The sequence below is a fragment of the Sarcophilus harrisii genome, chromosome 3, assembly GCF_902635505.1.
Source record: "Sarcophilus harrisii chromosome 3, mSarHar1.11, whole genome shotgun sequence".
Classification (NCBI taxonomy): Eukaryota; Metazoa; Chordata; class Mammalia; order Dasyuromorphia; family Dasyuridae; genus Sarcophilus; species Sarcophilus harrisii.
This window is the reverse complement of record NC_045428.1, coordinates 513,294,017-513,306,197: the sequence shown is the minus strand read 5'-3', so window position 1 is coordinate 513,306,197 and position 12,181 is coordinate 513,294,017. Positions and strand designations below refer to the sequence as shown.

The window sequence follows — 12,181 nt, the reverse complement described above, 5'->3', positions numbered from 1 at the left end:
CTTATAGGACTTTAGAGAAAAAAAAAAATCACACTTGATTATCACACACCCATTAAAGTAGAATGCCTGCTGGTGTCTTTATTATTAGGATACTGGAAATTCCAGATAACTGACTTCCAGAATCAGCTGCTATTCCCTAAAGTCCATAAAAGTGACTTGGTCACTTTGTTTCTCTGGCTTTGACTTTCTTTCCACTTTAAGAAGAGAGACTAAAATATAACAGAGTGAACATACTGTCTGTGGAGCAGAAAATCTGTCCCCAATGCAGTTTTCCCCATTAAGAAATAGTCAATGGTGACAAGGTAAAGTTACATGATAAATTTCATGGGCTTGCACAATTGCCAGTTGAGACAGGTCTCAAAAGTAGACCTTTCCATCCCAATCTGTGGTAGTCTAACTCATATATTTTTATACTTTGTTAGTTGAACAGAGTTGTCATTCCTTCTTATTTGCTTTTACCCTTCTGTGGACAGCATTTTCATTCCCTGCTCCTGAGCTAGGTATGAATTTCCCAGAGGGGGCATATTGAATTTAGCATTGAACTCCAAATCAGGCAGACCTGAATTTAAAGCCAGCTTCATATTGGGTGTATGACCTCAGGCAAACCATTTAACCTCAGTCGGTCTAGGTTTTTTTATCTGTAAAAAAAGGGAATAATAATAGAACCTACCTTCCAGAGTTATCAAATGAGGTAATGTAAAAAAAGGGAATAATAATAGAACCTACCTTCCAGAGTTATCAAATGAGGTAATGTTTATAAAGAACACTATAAACCTTAAAGTGCTATATAAATGCTAGATATTATTATTATCCTTATCTCCAAGCTACTCCTTTGGAACAGTGGTTTTCCTTTCAAAGTAGAGTGGGAGAGGGAAGCAATGGAGGGAGGGAAAGGGAATAAAGATTTATTTAATACCACCTTCTACATGCCAGGCATGTGCTTTAAAGATATCTGAAAAGACACTATAAATAACTGAAAACAGATTTTCTGAAAAATATCTGAGTTTTATTAAATTATGAGGTCAAAATGAACTAACAGTATGATGTGGCAATCAAAAAAGTAATGTGATTTTAGACTTTAGAGAGGCAAAGGTTGTTGTAAGGTTGAAATGAACTAAAAATAATGATGATGATAGCTAGCATAAAGCACGGTAAGGTTTGCAATGCTATTGACAAATATTATCTCACTTGATCCTCATGACATTCCTAAGAACTGTTATCTCTGTTTTGCAGTTGAGGAATCTGAGGCAAACAGAAGTTAAGCTAAGTAAGTGTCTGAGGCTGGCTTTGAATTTAGGCCTTCATGGCTTGAGGTCCAGCACTATCTATTGCACAACTAATTAACTCAATTGGAAAGATTAGCTCAAAATGGCCTACTTATTTGGTTAGAAATATTTGGGTCTAACTTTCTTTCTCTGTCCTGGGAAGCTGTAAAAAGTCAGTTAACAATTTTCTTTCTATAACACAAGGCTCAAACTAGAGAATTTTTTTGGCCAAATATATACTATAGTTTTGAAATCTATTTTTTTCTCTCTTAGGTGCTCCTCCTATTGTCTCTCTCCCTTATGCATATGAAGCCCTCAGAGATAATCAGTGCAATGGTTAACCACATTTATCTTAAAACCAGTTTTTCTGTAGAAGGGATTTCTTGAGTTACTATTGAAAGAAAAGAAAGATTCTATGAAGTAGAGAGAAGACAGGAGCATAACTCAGGTTTGGAGAGAAACTAGTGCAAAGGAAGGATGATGACTGTATCATGTGTGAGGAACAGAGCGGAGGTCAATTGGTGAGAATGCAGAGAACATAAAGAGGAGTAATATATAATTGAGCTATTAAAGTATATTGTGAAGGATTTAAAAAGCCAAACAGGATAATTTACATTTTGTCCTGGAGCCAATGGGGAGCCAATAGGGTCGATTGAGTAGGAGAGTCCCATGGTTAGAGTAGCACTCTAGAAAAATCACTTTGGCAGCTATGGGGAAGGACAAATTGAAATAGATAGGGGTTGGAAGGGAGACCAATTAGGAGGCCACAGAAATAGTCTAGGCAAAAAAATGATAACCCTGAACTAAGATGGTAGCTGTATGAGTAGAAAGGGGAGGGTACATGAAAAATGTCCTATAGGTAAGAAAATCACAATTTAACAATTGATTGAATGTGCTATCTATGGGAGAATAAAGAGTTTAGAATAATGCCAGGCTCATGAACCTGGAGACTAGAAGAATGGTAGTATCTTTGATGGAAAATGGAAAGTCTGGAAAATGGGTACAATTATTGGGGAGATTAATGACTTTCAGTCATGCTGATTTTTAAATGCCTCTGAGATGTCAAGTTTAAAGCATCCAATTATGTAGGACTATAAGTAGGAGAGAGATGGACTAGATTTGTGACTTCTCCATTTTCTTTCTCTTAATTTTACCTTATTTTTCTAAATAAATGTAAAGATAGTTTTCAACATTCATTTTTGTAAGACTTTGTGTTTTAATTTTTATTCTTCCTTCTCTTACCTCCTCTCTCCCCAAGAAGCAAGCAATCTGATATAGGTGAAACATATGCAACAATTTTAAACATATTTCCGTATTTGTCATGTGCAAGAAAAATCAAACCAAAAGGGAAAAAAATCCATGAGAAAGAAAAAAGCAAACAAAGAAACAAAAAAAGATGAAAATATTATTCTTCAATTCATATTCAATCGCCATAGTGCTCTCTGGATGTGGAAGGCATTTTTCCACCCCAAGTCTATTGGAATTGTGTGACTTCTCTTTGTAAGGGTGATACTTAAACCCTTGATGAGATTGTCAAGAAAGAAAGGAATAGACAATAAAGAAAGCAGAAAAGAAGATTAGAAACTGAGCTTTAGGAATACCCATAGTTATGGGGCTTTATATAGATGACATGACAGCAAAAGTGATTGAGGAGTAGTCTATCAATTGAAAGGAAAAAACCCAGGAAATTATAGTGTCACAAAAATCCAAAGAATCAGTATTTTAGGAAAAAAGAGTGTTCAACAATGGCAAATGCAGCGAAGAGGCCAAGAAAGACCATCAGACAGATAAATTAATAGATTGTGAGTAACCTTGGAGAGATCAGAGAACTTTTTTTCTGGGCAACAACTTGTGGGCAATTCCAAGTTTAAGTGTTTAAGATCAGACTTTCTATAAAGAGATTTACTGATATGGTGATCTTGAAGAAAGAAAAAGATAATCTGTATCATTATATGCAGCATCCTACTTGGAAAACAAAGCCCATAAATTACAAGGACAGGGCCTGTCTAATTAGTAGCTAATCACTTGTTCCATAGCCCATAGAGTATGTCACCTTTCTAAAGGAGTCTTAACCACAGAGTAGCACTATGACTATAGAAGGAACTATAAATGTCTCTTTGAGAAAAGAAATATTTCATAGAAATCTCAAGGCCCAATTGCAACTTCAAAGTTAATGGGACTATCTGAGTGCTTTACGTATTTTTTATTCCTTTGAGTGTTTTGTGTGTTATGCTTTTTTTCTTTCCTATGGGATGAAATAAAGACTACACTGTACCTGTTAAGCATGTGGAACTTTGGGAGCTCATAAGGGAGCTTAGGGAATCCTTTTATACAGTTTAGGAAACTCTAGGTAAGAACAATGTCCTGAGCATTTAAGGAGATTTTCCAGGTTCTGGTCCAAGTGGAGTTAAAGAGAGAAAACAACTTTCTTCCTATCCACACCCAGAATCGACCCATTCAGGTCTTTTTACCTTCAATGCCTACCACAAAGCCATGCACAGAATAATTACTTTGCAAATATTTTGTATTTAATTCTCTGTGTATATGTTGTCTCTTTCTTCCTATCCACACCCAGAATCGACCCATTCAGGTCTTTTTACCTTCATTGCCTACCACAAAGCCATGCACAGAATAATTACTTTGCAAATATTTTGCATTTAATTCTCTGTGTATATGTTGTCTCTATATGGATATTTGTGCTTCACCTGTAATAGAAGCTTCTGAGTTTGTATTGATCTGATCAGCCAGTCAGACACACTGTACCTTGGCTCCAACATAGTGATGTCATTTTGGTCCTCTTCCAGGACAAAGGACAGTAGCCATATGTTATCTCTTCCCCAAGCCCCAATAAAATATAAATTTCTTAAGGGAAGGGACTATTTCATTTTTGTCTTTCTGTCCCCAGAGATTAGCACAACACCTGGCACATTGTAAGCAAAACTTAATAAACACTTGTTGAATGTATGAATATGTCATTTTATAAATGTGTTGTACTGTGTTTAATTTTCTTGGGAAAATTCACAGTTTCTCTGTTATTTACTGAGAGATACATAGGTTAACAATTCAAAACTCAGTTATACAATGTACCTTATTTATGATAGTTTAATATTTTCTTTGAAAAATGAAGAGTTTATCTTCTTAGAGTTTGTGAATTAATATCTAAATACTCCATATTTTTATCCAGTGATACCTAGACTACAAATGAGAAGAACACCATCTAGTGGCAATTTCTCAAAATATCTGATGCCCGAGATGATTCTGAGAGAGAATATCCAGCTAATTCAAATGCTATACAGTGACAGCATAACAGCAATAATAATAGCTAACATTTATATAGAGCCTACTATGTGCCAAGAACTATCTAACCACTTTATAATTATTATATCATTTCATCCTCGCAAGAACTAAGAAATAAATGCTATTATTTAACCCCATTTTACAGAAAACTGGAGTCAACAGGGTTTAGTGACTTGTCTACCGTCACACAGATAATAAGTGTCTAAGACTGGATTTGAATTTATTGCTCCTGACCTTGCCCAGAATTCTATCTACTGTGCCATCTAGCTGGCCCCAAGGTAATATATGTAACAGATACTTCGACTAAACATACTTTATATTTACTAATTATAGTAGTTATATGGAAACAATATTAACTTTCAAAATGCCTATTTGCTATTTTACATATAATCATCCAATCTATGATATTTCATCTCACAAACTTTGTAGATTCTCCCCAAAAGACATTTCTCTCTCTCCCTCTTCCTGACCCTGTCCCTGTCCCTGCCATCCCCCCCCCCCTCTTTCTTTGTCTCTCTCTCTCTCTGTCTCTGTCTGTCTTTCTGTCTCTGTCTGTCTCTCTCTCTGTCTCTCTCTCTCTGTGTCTGTCTCTGTGTCTGTCTGTCTCTGTGTCTGTCTCTCCTCTCTCTCTCTCTCTCTCTGTGTCTCTCTGTCTCTCTCTCTCTCTCTCTGTCTCTCTGTCTGTCTCTGTCTGTCTCTCTCTCTATCTCTCTCTGTCTCTGTCTCTCTGTTTCTGTCTGTCTGTCTGTCTTCTCTCTCTCTCTCCTCTCTCTCTCTCTCTCTCTCTCTCTCTCTCTCTCTCTCTCTCTTTCTGGGTGTGTGTGTGTCTCTCTCTTTGCCTCCCTGTCCTTGTCCCTGTGTCTGTCATTGCAATCTACATTGGTGAAAGCAATAACCAAGCCAGGAAAACTTGGGATTCTTGAAATGTTGAAAAAAATAGGTCCATATTAATTCATTCAAATAAAACATCCTCCCAAGTTTATAGGAGTTTGACTTGCACAAAGAGAATAGAATCTGGAAATCTGAGATGCCATTTATCTTATGGTCTATGGGATCTAAAACAATTGGTTGAAATAAAAAAATCCAGGGTAGCTAGGTAGTGCAGTAGTACTGGAGTCAGGAGGACCTGAGCTGAAATCCAGCCTTAGACACTAACTAGCTGACCTGACCCTGAGTAAGTCATTTAACCCCAATTACCCTGGCAGGAGGGGGAAGAAAGGAAATTAATTACAAGAAGAAACAATTTCAGTTCAAAATTTTAACTTACTAATATTCTAATAGTGCTTCGCTGACAGGAGCTTTAGTTTCTGCTTGGTCATCTTGAATCTCTTTTTTCTTCTTTTTCCCCATACTTCAAATTGTTCTGATATTCCAACTAAAATACAGCTAATAAAAAGAAACAGAAAAAACAAATAACAATAATTATATAACCAGCTATATTCATCATTATTGTAAACCAGTGATTCTCAAAATATGATCTACAGACCCCTGGGAGAGGCTTCATAATCTTAGGGAGCATGTGAAGTCAAAACTAGGCTCATAATAATATAAAAACATTATTTTTCTATTAAAATACTCTTCTGTTTTCTCTCTACATATTTGAGTCCAGATTTGCTTATTAGAAGTTCTCCTTCCTTTTCCAACTATACATCTGTGTGCATCCAGATTTTCTTCATATATTTCAACCAAAACAACAGATTGCAATAGATTGGAAGCAGAAACAATTATAATTCATCTACCTTATTTTAATGCAGTCACTAAAGACATTTACAACTATATATAAAACAACACCACTCTTCTCATTAAAATTGTTATTTTGGAAAATACAGTTATTGTCATAACAATGTTATTTTTGCTAATATGTAATATTTTCATCATTATTTTAAATGAATAAATACTGTAAAAACATATTACCTTTAATTTTTAATTTGGTAAACATGAATAGACACATAATAATAAACAAAAGCTCTTTTAGAATCCTCAGTAATTTTAAAGAATTTCTTAAGACTACATGTAACTAGGGAAAATAAAAATATTTCAAAGACCGACAGAAAAAAAAGGGGGGGGGGGGGCGCAGTATCTTAAGAGATAGGGCCATTAGGTGGCGCAGTGGATAGAGCACCAGCCTTTAAGTCAGGATCATCTTAATTCAAATGTGACCTCAGACACTGGACACTTAGCTATGTGAACGGGGGCAAGTCACTTAACTCCAGTTGCCTTGTTGAAAAAATTTTTTTAAAAAATGAATACACCAAGGGATTCTTGAATCCCCAAAGGCTGAGAATTACTATTATAGGTCTATCTGTAAATGTGCTAATTATACAGATTTTGCATCATTATGATATAATAGTAAAAGTGAGTTCATTTGAACATACAAGTGAGTAGAGACTTGGCTCAATTTCATCTCTGATTTTCACTGATTGAATTAATAACTAGTGGGCAAGTCATGATATTTCTAAGCATGTTTCTTTATCTGCAAAATGGGGAAAATAATACTTATAGAATCTATTGCTCTGGGTTATTTTTAATAGAAGTATCAAATAAGATAAGGTATCCAGAGTATATCATATACTTTAGAGTATTATAAAATTCTAGTTATCATCCTGATAAATAATTAGTTTTTTTGGGGGAGACAACGAGGGTTAAGTGACTTGCTTTCCATACAGTTAAAAAATGTCTGAGGACAAATTTGAACTCTGGTCCTCCTGATTCCAAGACTAACTCAATCCATTGTACCATCTAACTGCCCCAAATAAATGCTTTTGATAAGATCCAATAGCATTCTACATATATCTTCTTCTTCTCCTCAAGTAATATGGATAGGTGATCAATGCCAATTGCCAAATACCAATCGAAACAAGCCCTTTCACCAATAGAAACTATAAAAAATTATATAAAAGAAACTGTAGAAGAAAATTCTGTATTGCAGGAACAAATCAAATGATACAATTTTTTATTAATTTTATATTATTCTAAATTTAAGCATTATCTGTTAGAAAGAAAAATGTCCAAAATGAACTTCCTAATATCCATCTTTCTAAATTAACTCATTTTGAAAACATAATATCTTAGATAGCTATAATATCCCACAATCATCTAAGATTCTTGAACAAGGAACACTACATCATATAACAATACAGTCACAGAGTTTAGCATAACGTAAAAGTTCAGTTAATTTTCCTCAACAGAACATTGTTATTTAACTTTTGTTCTACCTAGAGAATCATTTTTTTTTTTAAGCTATTCAATTTTTTTTTTCAATCACTCCCTGCTAGGAGATATCTCCTTTCCAACCCTCAAAAAGTACAAAAAAGATAATCCTATTAACCAGAATAATCAAAAAGGCTTTTTTCTTTTTCTTAGGTAATAATTATTTTCACAAGACCTTGGAAGAGGCAGTTACTGGTCTTAGGTAGGTCAGACCAGTGGCCCTAACCCTTATTAAGACACCACTCTAATTTCTTCAGGGAATAGTCTTTTCCTGGACTTGTCTAGAGATAAGGGAGCAGAACATGTTTTCAGAACTAATAGTTAAAGAAAAAATTTCTTTTTCATACTAATCCAAAGGTCTCAAACTAGGAAAATTTAAAAATGTTTTCTCAATATTTCTAAAAGGGGTATGAGAGTGATTTGGGGAACTAGAGAAAGGAGAGAAGTCTATTTCACAAACCCAAGAAATTAAGGCTTCAAGTTCTACTGTAACCATACTAGTAGAAACAGAGAGTTGATAAACAGGAATCAAATGCTAGTTGTTCTGAAAAGTAATTACACAAATAAAGTCATGTGTTTAGAGATTTGCAATTGGTCAGGATTTTATATCTGAAGATCCTCGAGATTATAAACTATGTCCTGTTTTGTTAATACTACAAAATTATCTTCCCTGAAATTAATAATTCTATCTTGATGAATGATATTTTATATGTATCTATTAACTGAAAATAATCAAAGAAATTACTCTGGAAAATATACAAATGCTCCTTGATCATGACTGTACTCTGAGCTCACTCAAACAGCATGGTATCATCATGTCATCCTGGGACTCATCTCTCCTTGAGCTTGATTAAGTATGTGAGAATGAATATGTGCATCTTATGTGAATCTTTTTTTTAATACACCCAAAAAAGAAGCCATGAAGAAAAACAGCATATGTACATTAAAATATGGGAGTTTTGGGTTTGGTTTTGGTCAAGGAGGAAGTGCCCCAGAAAGGGCTAGTAAAATGCATTTTCCCAGAGTTTTATAAATCTAATCAAAAGAACTTTACAATTAAAAGACAGAGAATTATTATATATGTTTGTTTATACCTATATGTACATATATACATACTCATACATACATACACAAGCTTTATTAGTATAGTCATTCCTTATTGCATTTGAATTCTAACTATCAACCTTAATCATTAGGCTGGTCCTATTAGGTCTGAATAATAATTATAATCAAAAACTCTGGCAGCCATCTACACCTTTGTTTTATGTTTAATAAATATATAAATAAATAACAACACTTTTAAGAATCTGAGAGGAGGTATTGATCACTTTAAAAGTCCCTGCTTCTATGTAAGCTGAACTTTGGGAGTTGGGATAAATACTGATCCTCTTTGGAGTTTTCACAAGCAAGGGAGATAAACTACAATAATACCTCTTAAGTAAAAACAAGATTCAAATAAATTGTAGCACACATAAGCATATGTAATATACCACACACACATATCTGTGTGCAGATACATACAACATATATGTGCAGAAATAAGGGAATATGTGTACATATGCCCTGAAGGTACATATGTGTATGTAAATATGTGTGTGTGTATATAACTCAAGAGCCCCTACCTTATGCTTCTTCTTGTTGTTTATTAGTTTATATCAAGTTAGCCAGGCTGAATTAATAATCTTTTAGAAATGGATATTTACTGTGTAGTCTAATAAGAACAATTGTTACAAAACATTCCTCCCCTGCTCCTTCCCCTCATTGACCTCTAGACACATTGTCACCAGTATATACTTTGTGTAGGGGAAAATGGGTTTGAGTTGGAGAACACATGTAGCAGAGTTAACAGTTTTTAGCAGCTGGAAGACCTTTTTTCCCCAATTGGACATTCATGAAGTTCCCTTTTGGCAACATTAGCTTTCTTCTGGTCTTTTTATAGTCTTGAAGGTACTTTTTCCTTAATGTGTTCAGTTTATTCTTAATTTCTAATGCAAATACTTCTGTCAGTCACTACTGCTTAGGGGAAGCTGCTAAAATGCAATGAGAAATCCAAATCTTCTGACCCTCCAAAATTGGCAAGGTTTTATTTTGGTCAAACGATCATTTTCTCCCATCCCTTTCAATAGTATGTTTAAAAATGCAAGTCCTATTATCTCCTAAGACTAACATCCAAGAATAACCTACTCAGAAAAACTTAAAATAATCCTAAAGGACAATAATAATCCTAAAAGATAACCCTAAAGGGGTAAAAGTAAATTTTTGCTGAGATAGAGGATTTCCAAGCATTCCTGATGGAAACACCACAGCTATGTAAAAATTTGAAGTTAAACACAGGAGTTAAGGGAAACATAAAAAGGTAAACATGAACCATCAATGAATAATAAAAGACTAGGAAAAACTGCTTATATTCTAGAGAGTTGATTAATAGCTTGTTCTATTTCTTTTTCTAAAATGGAACTATTTAAGTAATGTATTTCCTTTTTTGTTCATCTGGACAATCCATATTATTATGAGTATTCCTCTATTTCACCAGATTATCAAATTTATTGACATAAAGTTGGGCAAAATAACTCCTAATTATTGTTCTAATTTCCTCTTCATTGGTGGAAAGTGCTCCCTTTTCTTTTTTTGTTGGAATACATGGAAGAGCTGTTGGCGTACATGGGAGCCACCTGACAGTGGCTGCTGGAGATCCAACCCAGAATGGATCTCCTTTTGTGTGAGGATGATACAAGAAGATTGAGAGGCAGTTGCTGTTCTCTGACCTCTCTGACTGAGAGTCCATTGCATTGTCTTACCTCCCTCCTCTTCCCTCTGACTCCAATTTATCTTATTCCCAAGTCTGCAATACCTGTGTCAGCAAAGGCTGCCTTGCAACTCCTTCAGATGTTATGGTCCACTGCTGTAGAGGCTCTCAGAGAACTGATCTGTTCCTTAACAATTTTTGAGACTTAACAATTTGATTTTCTTCTTTCCTTTTTCTAATCAAATTAACTAAAGGTTTACCTATTTTTTCATAAAACCAACTGTTTTATTTATTAATTTAATAGTTTTCTTACTTTCAATTTTATAATTTCTTCTTTTATTTTCAGAATTTAAAATTTTGTATTTAATTGGGGCTTTTTAATTTGTTCTTTTTCCAACTTCTTTAGTTGCAAGTCCAATTTATTGATATTCTTTTCCTCTATTTTATGCAAGTAAGCATCTAGAAATAAAAGATTTCCCCTAATAATTGCTTTGGCTGCATCCCACAAATTTTGGTATGTTATCTTATTTGTCATTCTCTTGGATGAAGTTATTGATTGTGTCTACACTTATATTCTAAATGCTATGTGTTTCCACTGAAACTCAGCATCATCAGAAATTAAAGAGGAATCCAAAAAGAAAGACTAAGATTTGGAAGTATTGTTTTTCTTTAATGTCTTGATGATCTTTAGAGAAGAAGGAAAGAAAGAGAAAAAAGAATATGTTGGGATAACGTGAATGGAAAGGAAAGTTAAGGAAAATTATCCCATACTAACAGATATTTTATTAACATCTATAAAAACAAGGAAAAGGGGATGGGAAGGAACAGTTGACACTCGAATCTTATCTGAACTAAAAGAGAGAAGAATACACACACACACATACACACACACACAAACACACACATTGAGTACAAAATATATCTCACTCAACAGGGAAATAAAAGAAAGGAAAAAGGGGAATTAGTGGGAGGATTATTTAAAGGAAGAATTAGGCTTAAATAAAACAAAATCTAAGGATGTACAGAAATATTTATAGTTCCTTTTGGAAAGTTGAGGGGATGTTCACTCACTGGGGAATGGATGAACAAGTTGTGGTATATGATTATGATAGTATACTATTGGGTTATAAAAATAATGAGCAGGATGCTTTTAAAAGAAACTTGTAAAGACTTATATGAACTGATGTAGAGTGAAATAAACATAACCCAGAGAACATTTTTTTTTCTCATCAGTATAATTCTTTTTTTTTTTTTTTTAATAGCCTTTTATTTACAGGATATATACATGGGTAACTTTACAGCATTAACAATTGCCAAACCTCTTGTTCCAATTTTTCACCTCTTACCCCCCCCCACCCCCTCCCCTAGATGGCAGGATGACCAGTAGATGTTAAATATATTAAAATATAAATTAGATACACAATAAGTATACATGACCAAAACGTTATTTTGCTGTACAAAAAAGAATCAGACTCTGAAATATTGTACAATTAGCTTGTGAAGGAAATCAAAAATGCATGTGTGCATAAATATAGGGATTGGGAATTCAATGTAATGGTTTTTAGTCATCTCCCAGAGTTCTTTTTCTGGGCATAGCTGGTTCAGTTCATTACTGCTCCATTGGAAATGATTTGGTTGATCTCGTTGCTGAGGATGGCCTGGT

General features: G+C 34.2%; 1 protein-coding gene across 4 annotated transcripts in view; it reads right to left on the bottom strand.

Moving 5' to 3' along the window:
* The window catches only part of CCDC83 (coiled-coil domain containing 83), a 92,600-nt gene that overhangs the window by 61,123 nt on the left and 19,296 nt on the right, over nt 1-12,181 (bottom strand). For all 4 annotated transcript variants that reach the window (XM_031961875.1, XM_031961876.1, XM_031961877.1 and 1 more), the window contains exon 2: nt 5,830-5,948. In XM_031961875.1, the coding sequence (XP_031817735.1) occupies nt 5,830-5,912 (83 nt within the window). In that variant the 5' untranslated portion in view covers nt 5,913-5,948. The remainder of the gene's footprint in view (nt 1-5,829; nt 5,949-12,181) is intronic.